Source organism: Poecilia reticulata, linkage group LG19, assembly GCF_000633615.1.
Source record: "Poecilia reticulata strain Guanapo linkage group LG19, Guppy_female_1.0+MT, whole genome shotgun sequence".
NCBI lineage: Eukaryota > Metazoa > Chordata > Actinopteri > Cyprinodontiformes > Poeciliidae > Poecilia > Poecilia reticulata.
The window spans coordinates 17,904,456-17,925,442 of NC_024349.1; the positions used below are offsets into that span (position 1 = coordinate 17,904,456).

General features: G+C 39.9%; 3 protein-coding genes across 8 annotated transcripts in view; 2 read left to right on the forward strand and 1 right to left on the reverse strand.

The window, feature by feature from the left end:
* The window catches only part of LOC103481739 (rho GTPase-activating protein 44-like), an 83,180-nt gene extending 70,670 nt beyond the window's left edge, over nucleotides 1–12,510 (forward strand). For 2 of the 5 annotated variants that reach the window (XM_008437463.2, XM_008437462.2), the window contains 3 exons: nucleotides 2,709–2,824; nucleotides 3,202–3,585; nucleotides 7,352–12,510. In XM_008437463.2, coding sequence (XP_008435685.1) covers nucleotides 2,709–2,824; nucleotides 3,202–3,585; nucleotides 7,352–7,509 — 658 coding nt within the window. In that variant the 3' untranslated portion in view covers nucleotides 7,510–12,510. Of the gene's footprint in view, nucleotides 1–957; nucleotides 1,492–2,708; nucleotides 2,825–3,201; nucleotides 3,586–4,817; nucleotides 4,872–7,351 lie in introns of all 5 variants that reach the window. The other 3 variants (XM_017310854.1, XM_008437459.2, XM_008437461.2) reach the window with 3 other exon arrangements.
* A 432-nt stretch (nucleotides 12,511–12,942) lies between these two features.
* Nucleotides 12,943–16,366, reverse strand: tex47 (testis expressed 47). The gene is given in 9 exon segments (XM_017310855.1): nucleotides 12,943–13,100; nucleotides 13,254–13,401; nucleotides 13,751–13,885; nucleotides 14,011–14,086; nucleotides 14,677–14,741; nucleotides 14,813–14,919; nucleotides 15,316–15,388; nucleotides 15,547–15,595; nucleotides 15,597–16,366. Coding segments are annotated over 9 exon segments (720 nt in total). The 5' UTR covers nucleotides 15,635–16,366; the 3' UTR covers nucleotides 12,943–13,071.
* A 1,002-nt stretch (nucleotides 16,367–17,368) lies between these two features.
* The window catches only part of ndel1a (nudE neurodevelopment protein 1-like 1a), a 12,236-nt gene continuing 8,617 nt past the window's right edge, over nucleotides 17,369–20,987 (forward strand). For both annotated transcript variants that reach the window (XM_008437465.2, XM_008437466.2), the window contains exons 1-2: nucleotides 17,369–17,473; nucleotides 19,321–19,417. In XM_008437465.2, the coding sequence (XP_008435687.1) occupies nucleotides 19,332–19,417 (86 nt within the window). In that variant the 5' untranslated portion in view covers nucleotides 17,369–17,473; nucleotides 19,321–19,331. The remainder of the gene's footprint in view (nucleotides 17,474–19,320; nucleotides 19,418–20,987) is intronic.

Genomic DNA, 20,987 nt, shown 5'->3' on the forward strand with positions numbered 1-20,987 from the left:
TATTGACTACGTTGCAGCTTTCTTTAGCATTAATGCTAATTTTTAGTATAAAAACACTGGCTCAAAGCCGACGGGCACACTTTGGCATGCCCCTTTAAAATTTCTGCAGGAATTTTCTAGTTCAATCTCTGATTCCCCTAAATAAAATCCAGTAGAACAACTTACCTTCAGAAATCACCTTTTAGTAGATAAAATCCACCTGTGTGTTATTCTCAGTGTAGATCCAGCTGTACTGAGGACATTTTGGCCTATTTGCAACCATAAGTGGAAGAAAAGATGATGAAACATGGTGGTGGCAGCATTTGGCTGTGGGACTGCTTGCTTTCTGGAGGAGATCAGAGTGGGGAAGATGGGTGGAGCTGAAAACAGGGCAGTCCTGGAAGAAAACATGTTCAAAAACCCCAAACACTCAGCGAGAACTACAGTGGAATGTAGTTTAGATGGCCTAGTCAAAGTCCAGACCTAAACACAGTTGGGATTGAGAGAATCCAGTCTGACTGAACTTGAGCTGTTGTCAACAACCTGCAACTGTTTCTCCAGTAACAGTTAACTTAAATACAAACGGTTGCTAAACTTTTAATGTTTTTATTTATACGAACCACTTGCCTATTTCCTTCTACTCTGCAGTTATGCACCATTTTTTTTATTTGTCCAAAAAATGAAATCCCAGTAAAATACTCTGAAGTTTGTGGCTGAAACGTGACACAATGTGAAAACGATTAAAGGGTGTGAATACTTTACAGACCTCCCTTTTCGTTTCAGTTTTAGTCTCAGTAACACATGAATCCCTGTTTCATCTATTTGTTTCCCATCTTTCTCTTCCAACACTTTTTCCGATTTCCGCCCTGTTAATGGAACAAACTTCGATAACGTCTCTTTCTCTCCTGAAGTTCAAATAATTTGATCTACATCGACGGCTTAGTTTCCCATGAAACGCTAATATTCTTATCATTGCAGCTCAGACGATGCTTCTTCCAACTGGTCCGACTCCTGTTACGTCTATCCCTCCCCCGAGGAAGAGCGACCGCCTCCCCCTTATCCCTCCTTCTGCTCCTCCTCTTCTTCCTCCTCTTGCTCCTCCAACTCGTTCCCTCACCACTATAGCTACACCCGAGCACTTCAGAGTATGCGTCCCGCCGCTCCCACCCCTGAGTCCGTCGTACCGCCCGGCCCGTCCCCTCCGCCACGCCTAGCCGGATGCAGCCCGCCCCCGCTCCCTTTCTCCCCGTGCCCGTCCCCCCAGCAGCTTGACGTCAACTCCAACCCCAAACCTAACTCTCTGCACCTGCCCAAACGGGCCTCCCTGCCCGACACCATGCATGCAACCCCATCCGAAACGAATGGCTCCACCCTTTACATCAAACCCCCGCTCGTTCTGACCCGTCACGACTTGTTCCTGGGCTCCCCTAAACCTCCCAACGCCCCTCTTTCTGCTCCCCCTCCGTGGGCAGCTTCTGCCTGTAGCCGGGAGAAAGGAGCCAAGCTGAAGAGGTAAATGGAGACCCAACTCGCTCCAACTTCCAACACGACTAGCAAAAGCCACAAAACCAAAGAGGGACTGCAGTAAGGTCAGAGGAGGGTGTGAATAGGAGACCCTCTCCAGCTCCACTCTGTTTAGTTTCATTCATTTATGTGGTTTGCAGCAGTCAGTCATGAATGCAGGGTTACTGCATGCCTGGAAAAAATGGAGCAGGGCGGTTTGCATTTGATGTTGCGTCCGCATAAGAATGGAAAACACAAAAAAAACAGTATTGAAAATATTTATGTTTGTAGACTTTTATAGTAGTACTTCCATTGTTAAATCATGTTTCCTTCGTTTATTTTTTTCTTTCTTTCTCTTGTTCCGTCATGTTTTTTTAAAGCCTGGCCTGGATCAAAATATCAGCAGTTTGTGGTGAACTTTAGTATTTTTCTTTAAAAATGGGCTAAAAGTGGACAACTCTTCTAAAATGAGCAATAATTTGGAGATAAAGGTTTAACACTTCCATGTCTCTAAATGGGTTCATGAGGACACCAGAGTCATCATGGCAGTTAAGGGGTTAAAAAAATATGCGTAAATCTTGTTAAAGCTTTTTTTTTTTTCCAATCTACATCCACCTTCATCTTTAATGCAACCGCCATGTTTGGAAATTTCATAACCATCCATGTTGCCTGGATGTTCAGGAGACGGTTGCCAGGCAACAAAGGGAATTCAAAGCTCCCACTGAATACGATCACAACAGTGGGTGATCATGAGTCATATACCAGTGAGCCCAGTAGGTCCAGTCGGATCACAACGTCAGTGTGAACACGGAGGAAACACCAGATGAGGATAATATTAGTGAGGGAAGTCGTGATTCAGTTTGACATCAGAGAAAACACAAACGTTGTTTTACCAAAGGTTTCATTCTCAGCTTCGACTATCAGAGCACCGTTTAGCTGCTGGGAGTGAAAGTCTAGAGATGATCTTCCGGGAGAATGTGAACTGTTTGCTCTCCGACCTTCAGATTCTGTAAACGTTGGCATTCTGCCTGCACTCCTGTAAAAATAAGAAAAATCCATTAAGCCAACAGAGTTCATTGGAGATTTCCACACTGCCTGTGCAACAGTGGCCACTCTGACACTTTGACATTAACCTGCAACTCTTCTCACATTACTCTGCTTATTATGGCTGATAATAAAAGTATAATGCAGCACCTCTCTGTTTTTGTCCTGCGTTTTTCCTGTAGCACTCTGAAAAACAAAGAGCTGTCCCCGGTGATCGGACAAAAGGGACTCCAAGGAGTAGTGACCCCTAGTGGACAGTCACAGCACTCTGAGCACAGCCCACACAGCCTGAGGAGAGGTGAGACTGACCTGACCAACGACGTTCACTTTCAAAACTTTCTGCCTGAATCAAATACACTCAAATGAAATCTGTGGATATGTGTCTGCGTAGTGGCCCAGATTCAGACCTGAAAGTTTCAGTGTATTTGGGTGAACTTAGAAAACCAAATGTTAGAACTGACCGCTAAAACAAATCATTAGCATAAAGTTGTGAACAGATTCATTATTGCAGCTTTTAAATTTTTTGATCCTTCTCCCTCTAAGAGATTACCTTGTTTTCAGTTTGATTGTAAAGGTCAAATTAAAGTTTAGAAATGATTTATCTTTTGAATCTTTTACACTGTAACAGGCATGTACACTTTTCAGGTTCTCTTGTTGCTTCATTGTTTGTTTCAGCCAAGAAGCTTGCCCCTATCCCCCCAAAAGGCCCTTACTGCCAGACAGGAGCCATGTCAGACCAGTCAACAGGTCAACCGTCTCCAGTCAGTCTGTCGCCCACCCCTCCCAGCACACCCTCCCCTTACGGCTTCAGCTACCCACAGGGTTATGCCACCATTGGTTCCCCGAGCCAGTCCCAGACGGCAACCACCCCATCTCTGTCTTCTCCGCCCTCGCTGGCAGGCACGCTCACCAAGCCCAGACCAACCCCTAAGCCTCCGCGCCAGAGGCCCAACCTGCCTCCGCCTCAGCCCCCCTCCACACCCGGCACCAGCCCCCAGCCTCTGGAGCATTCATCCGGTCTCCTGGACGGTTTACCCCCTGGGGAAAGCATGTCCACAGGTAACATAGCAGCAAACGTGACTGAACACATTTGTGTTTTGAAGTCTCATGAAATTACCTAGTATACCTTAAAAAATTTTTTATTGTATTTTCAAATTTGCTCCAAATTTCAAAATTTCTTTGAGTTTGATGGCTTGTCACAATTGCAAATTTTTAGACTCTATATACAACAGAATATTCTTAGAAAAAGAAAGTTCAGATTTCATTGGATATAATCACATATTAATGCCATACTAATGGATAAACATAAACAAATTATTAAACAGGCATAATATTCAGTGCTTTTTGGCTAAATAACTGGACTAGAGTCTCCAGTGTTTTGGTTTTCTATAAATAAAAAGATGTAAAAGTTCCTTGAAGCGATTTTGGCTGCTTTTGTTTTGGACTTCAACTCTGCTGCTCTAGTCTGACACCTAGTGGCTGTCCAAGGTTTTACATGAAATCTAGCAAACTAACCACAACCTTTTTGCTCATATAAATTGCATTTATAAGTGGAATTAAACAAAGTGAGCTACATTGTAAAATACAAAACAAATAAATTAAATTTAAAAAATACAGATGACCAGTTATAACTTGCTGTATTACCCAGCAAATTGAATTGAAAGAAAAAAAAATCATATAAAGGTTAAATCACATAGTGAAATCTTTAATGTTGACTGTATTAAACAATAGAAAAAAATGAATTTCCTCTCAATGATGTTTTGATATTCTTAAATTAAACCACAAAGTGTGATTTTCAACAGAAAATCATTTATTATCATAATGATTATAAATGAAAAGAGAGATTTCTACTTGAAAGGTACAATATGTGAGAGAGAGACTTAATTTTACTTTTAAAAGTTGTTTTAAATAGTATTACAGTTTCAAGCAGTACATTTGCAAAGTTATTCAATGTTTATGTGTGACACTTTACAACAAGATTACAGAAAATCCTGCCTTCCCATCTCTTTATACTGTCACTTTATGTTAAAATATTTAATTAAAAAACATCCAAGTGTTGGATAACCAGATCTTTCTAAGCACATTTTCTAGACAAGCTGATCTAATAATAATGTTACCCTTCACCTACTTTTCGTACTCTGATCCGTGGTTTCATCGCGTCTCCACGCTGGTCGCTGTTGAACTTTATGTTCTGTTCATGTATTTATTTGTTTCATCTCCAGCAGATTTTCGTCCTGTTCAAATCTAACTCTTCCTTCTTGTCTGACTGCTCTGGCTGTCTTGAATTTCAGCTGTATGAAAGACGAGGTTCACTATCATTCTAAGTGTCAGAGGGCATTATTAGGGTAAGCAGGATTTCTTGTGATGAAGAACCTCTCCTCCTCTCGTCTCATCCCTCCGCCCCCTCCGCCATCTCACCTGAACATGGAGCCGCTGATGATCTTTTACAAGTTCATGCTGCTAAAGGAGGCAGATTTTGAGTTTGGTTTCTCTGCTCTGCGGCTGCATAACTCAGTTTTTTATTATGTGTTTCACCTGTACAGCGCTGTCCCACACCTATTGGCACCCCTGGTGAAGACGAGTGAAGAATTCAAAAGGAAACATTCAATCGAAATACGTTTATTTAGCGGGGAGGAAATGTTCCTGCATGTTTTCTTTTTTTCCCTCCCAGTCACTAGTTTCATGCTTGTTGTTTTACTCTTTTAAGTTTTCTAGAAACTTTTAATACATTTGATAACTTTAGGTAATCGATGACAGTCTAACGTCCCACTTTTCAAAATGTGAAAGACAAACAAACTTCCCTTTAAAATAAGCTATAAGTATGTTAAAATGGCTACCAAAAAATAGCTTCTCACCTAAGATCGTCCATATTTATAGTAAGAGCAATAATTCAGTTTAAAACAACTGGAACTGTTTTAAACTTAACAAGGCAGATGTTAACCACTATTAGAGAACTGCAGCAGGAAATGGATTCCTGAGGTCTCCAAATTTCCTGAGGTCTCCAAACTGTAATATTACATGCATTTCTTTTTCAAGAAAAAACATTTTCTGTCCAACTTTAATTTTTACAGTCACCATCATTTGTTTTGCACTCTGTGGCCACGTTTTCCAAGTGCCAGAAAAATGCATTTGAGCCACACTTTGAACATCCTTATCCTGTTCTAGGCAGACTGAGCTCAGAGGAAAGATCAAATATTCAACTCATTGCTGCAAACTTGTGAGGTTAGAACAATTATCCCCATATATTGGAAATCAAAGAAATTATTTATTTCCTAAGCTTTTCGGTGGGGCGTTACATTACTGCATATCTATCCATATCCTCACCAGAGGTGCCAGTAAGAGTGGCAGATGCTGCTTTCCCTTTGTTTATCCAGCTGCTGACATTAAACACATTTTGTTGGCGTTTGCATGGAGGTTGAGAGTGGTGCATGTCCACCAATAGGAATCCTGCACCTTTCCCATCTCACGGTCTCCACAATCACAGCCCCCGCCGACTTTCTGACCCTCACCACGCTGTCATCGCGCATCGCTGCCCTTTAAACACACTTCCTGTCCGTGGTGGTTTCTAGTCGTCACTCTGCGGACGCCGTAAAAGACGCAGCAGAGCAACAATTTCCCTCAGGTTGATGTGCAGGATTGTACATCACTGTAGATGACTCTGATCTGATCTTGTGGGTTTTGGTCTTTGATGAGCAGATAAACTCTGACTAACCGAGCTGCGGTCACTTGCTGCAGGGATACATTCTCAGAGAATATGGCAGGATTTGATTTGTGAGAGGAAGAGGAAGCTTGAAATCATGATAACGCTTTGTAAAAATGTCTAAATGTGTCACACAAGCACCATTTGACAGGGAAATGGATTCCCTGTCAAATGGGGAATTTTGAATTCCACATTTTTAATTTTGAATGTAAAATGTGGAATTGGATCTATTACACGTTGTGGTATATTTCAGACATTTATTTCTGACATTTACGACTTACTTACGTACAAAAACCCAGTTCAGTTTCTCTAAAAGTTAAGGAATGTCATTATACCAGATAAAAATGTTTTTAATTAAGAAACGTAAGCCACAAAGGCGAATGCTAAAAAAGCTAGCGCTGCACAGAATGCTGGATTCAAATGTATTAAAGGAAAGTTTATTGGAAGGAAAAAGTGTGGTAGGAAAAGGACTCGCTACTTCTCTGCAGTCCTTTGGAAAGACAGAGAATCTGATCTGATATTTAATGGAGACATCTGGTTAATGATAATTAGTGTATCTTCTTTTTTTTTTATTTTATCTGTGAAAATGTCTCGCTAAAAGATAAAAGAAAACGACCAATCAGAATCAGCAGCATGCTCTGGGCGGCCGGATTTCTTCAATGCTAGAGTTGAGGTCAAAGGTCACTCAAAATCCACACCTTCCCCTCCATGCAGAAGCTCTGGAGTACCAGAACCAACCGTACAGACAAGACGAGCGCCACTGTAAAAGCTTCTTCTTCTTAACGACTCCAAACCAGACCGTAAACTGCGCTCTGATCAGTCAATACAGTAAATGCTTTTTAATAAATCCTTATTTATTGGTCTTATCTAATATTTTCATTTCATGAGACGGAGATGGGGAAGCGGAAACCAGATTTTCCGATTTAACAGACGCACGTTGCTATAGTAACCACACGGCACATCCCTCCCGAGCTTCTTTATTCTTTCAGTCATTCATTTCACTTGTGATGACCCTTTATTGTGTTTTGACGTTGATCAGGACAATCCGCTGCCTGTTTATGTTTGACCACAGGAAGCATTTCTGCCTCTGCTCATCATTGTCGTCTCTTCTGTCCGCTCTGCCAGATTCCCTCTGCAACTTGGACATCCCCGTCATCAACATGGAGCTGGACAGCATCTTCGACTTGACGCACATCTCCCCCTTCAGGAACTCAGAGGCGCTTCTGCTGTCGCCAAAAAGCAAAGCAGACTCTGAGGAGGAGTCTGAAAGCACAGTGCTATGACCCCCAACATCACATCGCGTCCCATACCTCGCCCGCCCTCCGTCCAGAGGGAACCCACAAGTGAAAACAAGCGCCTCTCCTCAAGGAGCTTTCCATTTCATTCACGATTAGCATTTTACAGTTGCATTTCCTGAATTATTTTAAGATTTGTTTTTGCCTTATTTAAATCACATGCAATATTGCCTTTAACGCCACGCAGGAGGCTGTCTGGATGCTGGAGGAATGGGAGTTCCTCGCCGCCACCGCTGCTGCTGTGTAATGAGTGACGCAACATCCCCGCTCGTTCCCCACACCGATTCATTTTGCCCCTTTCACTCCCCTCTCACTCCTCAGGGGTGTCCGTCTGAAATGCCTCGCTCGTGTAGTTCTGTCCAGCCTGAGCGTTCACTGTGAGTCAGTATGCATGTGTGTGTGAGTGTGTGTGTGTGTGTGCGCGCGCGTTTTGCTAATGTGTGACGTGACAATTGTACGACATAATGTTGCACTGTTGGTGTTGTGGAGCAAAAGCAGGAGTGCATTATGTTAGACCAGTAGGGGATAATGTGCTTTTCTTTAAAAACAACAACAAAAAAATGACATTCAGTTAGGAGATCAGACACTGGATATTTATTGTTTATACAATATATTTTCAGAGCATATGAGATATTCACAATAGGGATCCAATCAGATCATATTTTGTATGAAGAGGAGAGTTATATAGGGGACATTTTCACTTTTAATGGATGCAGGCAGGGAGCTTGGAAATAAACGACATGCATACTGTAGTTTATGAAAGATGGAGAAATTCTGAATTATTTTGGCAGCAATCAAAGCTGTATGGGACCTTTTTATATTTCATTCCTCAGTCTGGAGAAGGTTTGCGATGACATGGATGTGTAGGACTGGTTTTATGACGCCTGGACTTTCCAACAAAGCTGCTGCAGTGGTAGAGCAGGACGCTGCTGCCCCACTTCCACTGTGGAAGAAAACCCCACTGTCTCTGTGACATTGTCAGACATGAACACATGGGAAGAGGAAAGAAAATGACACCCGATTTCAAATGAGTTGACAAAATAACAGCTCAGCATAAATGCAGCTGTTCTGTTCTGTTAGAAGATATTGATGAAATTTGGCTTTGATTGAAGAGAAGCAGAAAGAAAGACATGAGGAGACTGGTTTCCAGAATCAATAGTCAGATGAAACCCAAACTTTTTCATAAAAAAAAACAAGTGAGGTGTGAATCTGTCAATGTACATCTTCTTGAACACACCGTTCCATGCTTTGCTTCAGCAGAGAGAGAAAAGCTGGTCAGATCTGACTGAGAAGAAGGGTAGACGTAAAAAAAAAAAAAGGTATTCCTCCAGGAAGCAGTCGTTTCTCAATAGCTGAGGGTTCAGACCCTCTGTACGAAGCAAACCATACAAACAGGAGACCTTCCAACGCAACATGCAACCAGATCTATAAAGGATTTGTTTAGCTCCAAGTAAATCTTTGTTAAAACGGCGCAGTCAGACTGAGGATCGATCTTCACGGACTCTCTCCGTTCGGTCTGACTGAGTTAGAGTCTCTGGCAGAGAGCCTAAAATACTGCAACTGCAGTGAAACGTGGCTCTACAAAGGCATGCCTGAACTTTACAGATTTTTTTATAAGTAAAATGTTTTAGATCCATGCATCATTGTCCTTCCACTTCAGCTATGTGGATGCTTTTCCGAGGCGTGGCGTCATGAGTGCAGCCGCCTGCATCATGATTACATTTACACTGCAACAGATTTTCCCAGTTCTAACAAGTCGAGCGCTTTGGGTGAAAGATAATGGGGGTTTTCACCCAGTATGAAGCTGGTACAGCTGGTTCTATAAAACCGCAGCTCTTTAGCTACATCATCTTAAACCATCTCTGCAGTGGATGCTTATCCTGCTGCAGCAAGATAACAAGCAGCAGCAGCTTAGCACTGGAACCAGTTTGTGTTGCACTCCAGGCTTCATATGAGAAATAAACCACGCAGTCTGTTGTCATATCATAACCAAAAAAAGACAGATCTGAAGCACCACCAGAAAGAAAATGTGCTGTATTTTTATGAATAAGCACATCTTTTTTTTTTTTTTCCTCATCACAGTGCCATTACACCTGCAGTTCCAGTTTATAGGAAACTCTGATGATGCTGATATTTTTTGGGAGTTTTACTGGTGATCCAGAGGCAAGTGCAAAGATATCTGTATATTTGTTTATTTTGATGAGAGTATTTATAGATATACGTTTGAGTACGGTTTACTTGGTGTGAGGAGCTGTGAGTATTTGCGCTTCACGTGAATCTTGTCTGAGGATTTAAGAAAAAAAAAATCAAGTATTCAGACACAGGACCAGATTTTTTCTGCTGCCGCTTTAAAACTTGAAAATCAGTCAAACTGATGTAACGAGGTTAGGAACAGCAGCAGTTTGCCTTGCGGAGGGTTTCGTCGCAACCTATCCGACCTGTAGGACCTTTAGTTTCTGTCCTGAGAACGTCCACTGTGCTGCTCTGCCATCGCCTCTCGGTTAAGTGCGAAATCACGAAATCGCAGGACTTTTGTAAATCTCGACGCGTCTGTACATATTTGTTCTGTACATACGGACAACGGGAAGAGTCGGATATATCGAAATCTATTCACATTTACTGAAAACTAAACGCGCTGTACATATATGATTATAATGTTGGTGGTTGTAGCACAATAATGTCACATTTACACATCAGATGTTGGCTTCTCTTTTCTACATGGAGGCGTAGTGTTTGTGTTGCAAACTTCCTGACCTCTCAGTCTTGCTTTTAGCTTTATAGGTAGAAAAAACAGACGACGCCACATCTGTTTTTGTCTTTAGCTGCTTGGTCTGACATGATGCAGCATGACGTTTAACTGGATGATACTCAAGTTATTTTGGTTATTTTGTTTCTTTACATTTTAATGTGTGTATTTTAGTTCTAATTATTTACACTACTTGACAGCAGAAACTGCACCTGTGATCGTGGGATGGGTCATAGCACCTGTCAGCAAAACTGCCCGATAGCAGCGCTTCAGTTTACATTTTAATTCAGCTGATAAAGGGAGTCCAAATGGTTACAAGATAAAATATAGTTTCCATAAATCAACCAGTGAGGAGCAGATGTAAAACATGACCTAGCATTTTTATTGAATCAACACTTAAAGGTTCATTTATCAGTTCAGTTTAGAGAGACAGTGTGAAATAGTTCAGCTGTTCATGGCTGTCAGTTTCTCCATCGTGGTTTACTGTTAATGAAAACCTCAAATTCTGTTCTGTTCTCAGAAAATTATAATAATACAACAGATCAATAAAAAAAAGAATCAGGGTTAATGTCTTAGATACAACTCAGTGTGGCTCTTTTCCTTCCACTCAACTTTCCATGAATGTGCTTTGCTTACAGGACTCTGCATATAATCTAGAATTTATTTTAGCAACAACCTTTTGAAGAGGGTTTCACTGATTTTCTGCTGTTCATTTGATCAAATCAGCAGGTTTTATTCTGACCATAACGTTTCTGCTCTAAAAATATTATCTTTAAATATTATCAGCTTTAAAAATCAGTTATTTTTATTGCAATAATGTCAAATTTACTGAGTAACTGAGTTGTGGGTTTTCATTGGCAGTAAGCCGTAATTAGAAGAATTTAAAGAAATAAGACCTTAAAGTAAATCTCTGTATGTATAATCAGTCTATACATGAGGTTTTTTTTTTAAAACTGAATTACTGGAATAATTTGACTTTCAGGTGATTATTTTTACCGAAGAGCACCTGTACAGGACATTAATTTAAGTTTCCATGATTTTCTTGAATTTTTACAACCCCCAGCTTTTGATTTTACTCCCTAGTGGCCGTTATATTTTATGTTTTCAATCGTTTTTAATCTGCTGCCATGTCACAATCGATCAGATCCACCAGGTGAATTAGCATAATCCAGCATTAATGAAGTAGTTTATAATTACTAGGAGAAAAACAAAGTAATAACTTAGCAGCCGTTGTAGTTGGGCTGAGGTCTATCTGTCCCTGCTCTGTGTCGTTTCCTGATTCACCTGCGTGTTTTTTACCAAATGATTTCAGAACACATCAAACTCCACATCCCACATAGTTTTCAGCTTTTTGAGCACTGATATACTATATATATAAATATATATATATAAAGCCTTTTTCTACACAAACAGGTGGAATGTACAAACAATATTCACCTCAGAGGTTGCAACGGAAGCAGACGCGTCGTCCACGTAGTTTCAAGCGTCAGACTGGATGGATGCATCATGAGCAGTTTTGTGGGACGAACTTCAACATTGTCTTTTGTGCATTGTCTCTACAGCATGCTTTTTCACCACGCCTATGAAACGCGTCTTATATTTGGTCCTATCTAAATGTGCTTGTATTTATTTTTGATGAGAGAAAAGATCAGGCTTTACAGGAAGTAACAGTCAGCGCTGCCCTTTGCCCTTTTCTTTTTTTTTTAGCAAAACTCCTCGTCAGTTCTCAAGTCATTCAGACGTTTACTCCTCATATGTTCCACCTTGTCGTAAAAAAGCAAATCAGCTTAAAACAGAGACCGAGATCCTTTAAAAAAAAAAAAACCCTGTTTAGTACTGGACTTTAATCTACTGGAACGCTGTATATCCTAGAATAATCCAGTTTAGTGTGTAGATTACACTGTGGTGCATGCAGCCATTGCAGCCAAAATACTCACCCTTATTCTCTCTTTTTTTCTTTTTTTTTTTTTCATTTTGCAAAGGTTCAAGTAATACGTTAAGGGGCCAAACTAAAACGGAAAAAAAACAACAAAAAAACAACAACATTTGATCCAATCTTTGTGTTAAACTGTAGTGATGCTGTTGACTCTCAAAGTCTGGAGTAAAAAAAGGAAATTACATTTCTTTTTTAAAAAAAATATCTTTTATCTCTTGGTCACCAAGTGGAATTCAGTGTAAGACGGGAAAAAATTTAAAGATTAATCATTCGAATGTTGAAACTATTAAACTTGTTTTTATATTAATCATATGTCCCTTGTTTTTGTTGCAAACACATTTAAATCTCAGATTTAGCATATAGTTAATAATTTACAGAATTTACAGAAGCAGATGGTGATGCACTTGATTAGGTTCTGGGAAATAGACCTGCAGCATTTCACAGCTTGTTCAACTGATTTGATATCTTCAGTCACATCCTGTCTATTTATATACCGACAGATTATTGACAGATCAATTTGTGCCAGATTAGGACATTATAGATGACTTGTTCCTCCTGTAAAAAAGTTCATTTTAGTTGCTTTACTATAGAATATTATTTGGTGGTGAAACAATAACAGCGTGAACTGAACTGACCCCATCTGCCAAAAAAGTTACATTAAGACGTGAAGTAAAAATGACGAGCTTAGCTTTCAATCCTTGGAAAGAAAGGTAGAATAAATGATAAAATTATCACTTGATGTGATTTAAAAACTGTTACATTTATTACGTTAAGTTTCCAACATGCTCTCTTACTTTTAACACAAACATTCACTGTAAGCTGGATGTTTTTCATGGTGCTCAGGCAGACAGTCAGACAGCTGGAAGCTCTAGAAGAATGATCTGAGATTGACTTGTCCTGTTGAACAACAACAACAAAGAAACATGTTAATATTCTTCCCTTTTTTTTAATCTGTGGTCATACTTTACAGTTAATATGTTTTTTTCATACAAAAAATTCACACTATTGAGGTGAATGTTATTTTCAGACTGAGAATGAAGCTCCTCTTACCAAAGTCAATGCAGATGTTTAAGGGGCTGTGGTACAGTTGCAGGTACTGCTGGGGACTTAAAAGTTCATCTCGGTCCAAAAGCTGCTCCAAAACCGCCAGAGGATTCAACAACTCTGGTTTCTTATCCAAGACGGCGCCTGGAAGTTCCTGGAAACACAATCATGCAGTCACAACATTGCAGCGGCTTCCAGAAGTATCCATAAGCCTTGAACTGTGTCACTTTTTGTTATGGTGCGACTGAGTAACTCTGGAGGATCTGCAGGGATCCACAGCTCAGGTGCAAGAGTCTTTACAAACCGCAGATATTTGTTGTGCTTTCCCCAAAATTTGTATTTGAAGAAATGCTGAAAACACATGTATTATCTCCCTACCAGTTTGTAATTATGAAGTCTGCGATTGTAACATGACAAATTGTTACAATCAATTGTAGCAATTTATTGTAACTATTAGCTATATCTTCACATTAATGTGATCTCTCAGAAAACAAGAGACCAACCTTAGAAGTTTCTAAATGCGTAACCAGCTCCTGCAGCGGCTTCAGGACGCGGCAGACCACCGTCTCTATGCTCTCCTCCGCTTTTTCAAGCGAGGTGAACAGCGGGTTCTGATCTATCTGATCTGCAGTCAGCACCTGCAGAAAGACAGGCAGCTTCAAAACTACACACACAAAGGTGATGGCTAAAGAAAAAAAAAAACCTGAAGGTATCAGCAGAAACATCTCTAAGCACTTCAAGGGAAGAGATGAAAAGAGCTCACCTTGTAGCTCCATTGCTGGAACTGTCTGCTTTCCAGACTATGCCACATGAAGGCGATCTTAGCTTCCAGCAAGATGCTGAAAAGAGAGTTCGTAGGCCTTTAATGCAACATAATGAAACACTTTCAGCAGTTTGTTCGCAGCAACAAAATTATTTAAAATGTCCATCCGCCTGTGAGCAGCTGTAATTTCACATTAACGATGGCAAACTAAAGGTGATTTCAGTTTAACTCGTGTCGGGCTGCTTTGTCGTTCTAGTAGCGCAACTCAAGGGAAAGTGATACTGGCTGCTCAGTCAGCTTACATTTAGCTCCTGAACTCACTGATGGCTGCTAAAGTTTGTCGATTCCTTCATGTGAAGTGTGTAGATATTATGAATCGAGCCAAACCTTAATGTCTTTGTTAGGATTTTTGCTTCATCTGGTGTCTGAAAACCAAAGGAATCTTTGTCTTTGGCATCAGGCCAGACGCACCTAACAGAAGTTTATTGCAAAGCTACTCATTCAAACGAGAAAATGCAAATTGTCTCCAAATGTCACTTTCTAATGTATGCAATTCAAGCTAAGCATTAATTCGGGCCTCAGAGGTTTGTTAGAGGTAGAAAGCGACTCTGGGAACGATGATCCTTACACGTTCTCGTTAGCAAACATTAGCAAAGGGATGGTTACCAGTCCGGCTGCTCCTGCATGGCTCGGAGTTCTTTCAAAAAACAATCCAGCAGGTATTCAGATGCCTGTAAGACAAACACAGTCAACCACATGTACAAATCTGACAATCTGACTTTTAGCTGGAAGGAGGACTTGCCTCAATGATGTGCAGCTGACAGGTGGGATAAATGAGCAGCAGCCCTGTGATCCCACAATCCAACCTGTGCTGTTTAGTTAACTGAGTGATGAGATTTTCAAAACGGGCTGCTCAGAAACAAACAAACAAACGAACAGCGGTTTGTTAGGCAGCACATAAAAACCAGCTTGTTGTAAACACACAGCTCCGCTGCAATCCCAGCTTTTATTGTTGGTTTGCTACTCCAGTAAATGTCTAGGAATTTCGTCAGTGACTCTCATAAACGTCGATGAACGGACATTTACACAAGGAGGTGTAAAAACACTCAGACGGTGAAGATGGGACAGGAAAAAAAAAAGTCCCTCTGGGTTTTTTCTGCACAAACTAGAATGTAGGGCTATTCGTTTGTTATATCACAAGGAATATTGTCACATTATCAGTCCCCCGTGAGGAAAACTGAATTAAATTGGTATCAGATAATTAAAGTGTCAAGCTCTGTAGCTGTGAGGTAATTGGTGCCTGACCTCCCAGTTCTGTTCTATCAACAGCATCGCTGGGGACTTGGGCTACCATTGTCAGCTGCTGCAGCACGACCTTCTGCAGAGAGAGAGAGAGAGAAAATGAAGAGCCTTCAGAGTTAGCCAGCTTGTTACCTGACAGTGTCTGTATTAATAGCTTTTTGACCTTTTTAAGAGTAAAAAGACACAAATTTGTTTAATGAAATCCGTGGGAAAAACCCCAAACTGTATACAAACCACATCTTCCTCCATCTTTTCCTTCCTCATCTGGTATAATAAACTAATCAGTCTCCTCTTCCGTTTCTTCTGCCTCCATTTTCTCCATCACTTGTTATTCCAGCCTCATCTCTGTATGAGTTTCGCTGAAGTAGCGACAGAGCGAAGTCTCACTGAGCTTTGCTGTTGTGTGTTTACACCCTAGAAACCCATTGTTCTCCAGGCCCTAAAAGACCAAGCCTGCAGCTTTCTTCTGTGACTCTTTCTCGCCTCATTCAAGGATAACCTTGTGGTATAAATGCTGAAGGTGAAAAAGAGGAGGAGCTGGATATTCAGAACAAAATACAGCAAAGACCTGCTCTATAATGGTTTCACATAAGTTTTAAAGGTGAAGAAAACTTTATGGAGACTAAGGAAGACGGCAAACAGGCCAGGAATAAAGCTGTGGAAATGTTTAAAGCTGTGTTAGGTTATAAAACCAGCGTTTCAGGCTTTAAACGTCCCATAATCTGAAACTGGAAGAAGCATGATCAAGTTACCGTCTGCCTAAACTGGCAGAGAGAACGTTGATAAGAGAAGCAGTAAAGCTGGTAGAGACTCACATTTGCAGAAGTATTTACTATAGAAAAGTAGCTTGAATTATTATTTTCAGTATACTGAAATGAGTAAGTGCTTTTAACAATACAGTACAATGTATGTTACGAATGTGTCCTAATGTGGCCACTCTGCACTAACACCGTGCAATTTGCAGGAATTATCTTTTAATTCGTATTTATGACAGCCTTGTTTATTAAATGTGATGTCACTTCCACACCGAAATTGTGACTTCCGAGACAAATAAAACGCAGCATTTGCAAACTTTCGGCACAAACCTCTGACTTTCTGCCGTAAACCACATCAAACAGAGTTACTCTCTCTTCATCATCCTCCATGGCGTCTCAGAAGTTTGAAGAAAGACTTTGAAGCTCCCAGGAAATACTCGGGACAGCTGAGCTAGTCCTCCGTTACCAGGGTAACGTGTTCCCGCAACATGCGCTCTGTCGTCACGATGTCAGAATAAACGTTTTAGGTTTTTTTGCCTTTCTTTTTTGTGTGTTTTGTCTGTGTTTGTTTGTTTTTACTTAGTTGAAAATTATATCTATACATAGAAATAAAATTATGCAGCAACTAATACTTCGGATGAATTTAGGTTTGTAAATAAACTTACTGCTAAAATTTTATCTTGAAATATAGGAGAGACCTGCTACATATTCGCTAGCTTAATATGTAAGCTCTTCATTAAAAAAGACGAAACACTTAAAGGCAACTTCTTTCCATTTCTTTTGACTGTTTCCCATTTTTTTCTATTTTTTTTTTTCTTTTTACGTCCCAATCTGTCATATTTACTTGACGTTGCATTGCAAATATGAAATATAGTGATTAACCACATCCTTCAAATTGCACAGTCTGTGCTCTTGGATTACCAGTAGGTGGTGCTATTTTAGTAAACTTGTGTCTTATGCGCTATGTTGCGCAGTAGTAATACCCATGAAGCAGGTCCGCCCTAAATCTGAATTATTTTTTGTAAAATAAATAAATAAAAATAAAAAATCATTCTGAAATCTGTGAATTTATTTTAAATGCCGTCAATAATCATACCTTTTTTCCAATAAGAAATTATTTGTATGTACATTTTTAACCATCTGTGCCTCTAGCTTATTTAAAATGTCTTTCAAATATGCATATTTTTATAGTGTGTTCCTCTGTGGAGATAAATTACTCACTCTCTACTATGTCCTGTTAAGAGAGATAAAACGTGAATTAATAATAGGAGATTTATTTTATAGGTGCGTTCCCCTTTAAATCCCGCTGAGTGCAGTGGAGCGGAGATCATCAGACAGCGGAGGACGGCCAGCTTCAGCAGCTCCGAGTAGCGATGGACTGATAAACCTTTGGAAGCGATGATCAGGTACTGATGCACTTTGTTTTTGTATAGTCCTTTTCTCGAAGTAAAATAATAATAACAACAATAATAATAATAATTAAAATACCGTATCCATCGCGGTTGTCTCTGGCTGGCCGTGTGTTGGGATTGTTGCACACCCAGTTTTGACAGCTGAGCTTAACAGCATCATCGATGTGTCTCGCCCTAACCCCAATAAACTCCGATATTAAATATAAATATGGAAAAATTGACGTTTATTATCATTTTGTCAACACTTCAACTATGTACAACTAAATATTTTCTTTATGAGCCATTAAAATATGACAAACATCTGATCTGTGTTCAGCTTCATCATTGATTAACCCATTAAACCCAGATCCGGTTATCAAAAAAAAAAATGTATCATGTATCATTTCTGAAAGACAAAAAATATAATCCGCTCCTAATTTAAGGCTATTCTGACGTGATACTAGTCGTAAATAATAAATACGCTACACATTTAATAATATACAAAACAAATTATTTGATCACTATTTATGAATAAAATAATATTATTTAGTGCTCTACGTAATCCAATTAGACTAAATTAAGATATTTTTATGTTAGAATCTGCTTTGATCTCATCATTATTAAATGTAGTAAAACTGTAAGTCATTCAAGTAGCTCTGTACATTTTTCTTATTGTATTTTTTGGATTTCATGTGATGAACTATCACAAAGCAGTGCATAGTCGTGAGTGGAATGAAATAACACATGTAAAAAAACAAAGTTTTACAAATAAAGACTAGAGAAGTGTGACATACATTTGTATGATGCTCTTTGTTTAACCATCATGTTGGGGGTTGCTAGTCTTCACTGAGTGTTTCTGATTAATAACGCCCTGCTGTGGTGTAAGTCCTAGTCTCACTTTATCTTACATATGCACTGCGTTCACTAGCACCCTCCACATTCATCACTGGTTAAATATTGAAACATGAGGCTTCTGCTACACTCTCCTGAGACTTTAACTAGAACAGTGGGCTCTGATTAAATATTCCCACTCCATGAACACCTCGCCTCTGGTCCACTGTCAAGTACGGTGGAGGATTTGTAATAATTTAGATCCCTTGGCCAGTACAGAGGACTCTTTGTAACGCTACAGTCTAAAAACCGCTCAGTTAAAAACAAGCCAATCAGGGCTACTTTTGTAGACAAATCTAGGCTTCAGCTAATTTAATGCAACATTGCTGGGTCGGACCATGTTAACATTATTTACTGTCATCCTGCGGAAGAGGTTCAATCTGATCACATTGTTCAATCCAAAATGGCTGCTTGTAAAAAATGATGAGGCTCCAACTGTCTGGTCAAAACTCCCCAACAGCATAAACCCAACATTTGGGCTAAAGAAAGAACCCAGTCATTTTTTGTTTGTTTGTTTTTACATTGAAAATAGGTCATCATCGGGTCTTTCAGCGGATAACGATCTAAAACATGTAATTAAATCAATACAGAACCACACCAAATTAAAAAATAAATCAACCTTCTTCCATTCCAGTTTCCAGACCTAAACCCGCAGCAGACCTGTGGAGGACGGTGAGCTGAAGAGGAGAACTGAGGATGATTAGGAGAGATTGTGCTGGAGAGGGCAAAGATTGTTGAAACTGATCAAACCTGAATGCAGTTTGAGGCTCTTTGTAGAGATTTATCAGGGTGCCAAATAGTTTTCGGGCCAGCAGTAGTTGGCTTGTGTTTAGGAGGCTTTAAATGTAAAAATGAATGACTTTAAACAGAATTGAGGATGGCGTTACCTGTCAAAAATTATTTTCTCTTGACTCATATTTGAGGTTGACAATTCAATGTAAAATGTGTTCTTTGCTATTTCTCTCTTGTAGATTTGTTTGCCATGGAAATGGACATGATGCCAAAATTCTCCTCAAAGGACGAGGAAATTGATTTCTGGAAAGCTCTTTCCCTCAAGTACAAGAAAGGGTAAGTGATGTTGTAAGTAATGACAACATGGAGTGGTTTTTCCCTGCAGAAACAGAAAGGTTCAGTTTATTTACCAAAGGCTATTTATGCGTTTTTACTGAGCATAATCAACATCTAGAGGCAATAAGATCTTTCCACTGTTTTTCAAGAATGTAAAATAATTCACAGGGATTTTAGATGAAAGAGCAGCACAAAAAGCTCTTTTACTCCAGAAATTACTAACCTATCGTGTCGTTCTGGGTCGCAACTCGGACCACGTGAACATAATGAGTGGCAGTGAGTGTTTTTACATCACTGTGCCTTTTTCTGCCTACTCTTCCAGTGATTTTTTCATTATACGGGTTATTCTAACTGAACTCAGATTCCCAGATAAATTTGGTTAATTAAGAGCCAGGTTAATTTTGATAACTTTTTCCCCCTTCAAATTTAAATAATTAAAATGGATCGAAAACATCTAATAGGACAAAAACAGTATGCTGTCAAAAATAAGGACATTTTCTGTGTCCCATTTCCACACTATAAATAAAAAACACATCAGATGCACTGCTCTAGATTCTTATATCTAGTAAGCTAAGTTAAAGGGTTTGTATTTTAGCTGTGCTTGTATTTAGATGAGCTGAAAGATTAGCTGGAAACCTGGTGGGTTGTGTGTGTTTCAAGGAGTTTCTAACTCTGTACAGGAATGCTTTGTCATTCCACAGCTCGTTTTCATGCTCTCAAATGAAACCAGTTTTTTCCATCTCCTGTGACACTCTTCTGCGCATTGAGCAGGAAAAGTGCCTCTCAGCAGCTCACATTTCACAGAGGGTATAAAGAGCTGCAAAGACTCTTTGCTTTTTTCCTCTGCACAGTGATTCCCACTGAAGGCTGTGAAAATGACCTGAGTCTCAAAGCTGGAGCGCAGTACTTAATTAGATAAAAATGAGCTCTAAACATCTTGTGTCAAAGGAAGCCACACCCAGTAATGTGAAAGTTTTCAGACAATAAACGTCCTTCAGGGCTGAGGCTGCCTGCTATTTATAGATCATCAAATGAAAGGCTTTCTTTTAAAGCAGGAAATTTGACCTTTATTCACCTGAAAAAACATGTCTTGTGGTTTAAAAATAGCGTGGATTGCCGTGTGGGGGACACTGTAAACACAAGAAGGTGTTCTGGTCTGACTTGTCCAAGTATTATGTTAATAATGCAGTAACTTTTTTCTGCTCAGTTGGAAGGTGTGGACTGTAGTAAAGTGAGCTGTGCATGTGATGAAAATTTACCCTAAAAGTGTGTGATTTTCCTCTGTTGAGGATTCTGACCGCTCATTTCCACAGGCGGGAGCTTCTTTAATGCGTGGCAACAAGGATGAAGTGGACGTGCGTGTAATATCCGACCTTTTCAAAGTGAAACCAGTTCAAAGCCTCTCTTAGTATTAAACCCCAGTGTGCCGAGGACAAATGGACTCCCTGGCTCTGTGCCACCAGCAACATTTGAGCTCACATGATGCCACTTTTAGACAGCTGGATGTGTGTGTGTGTGTGTGTGTGTGTGTGTGTGTGTGTGTGTGTGTGTGTGTGTGTGTGTGTGTGTG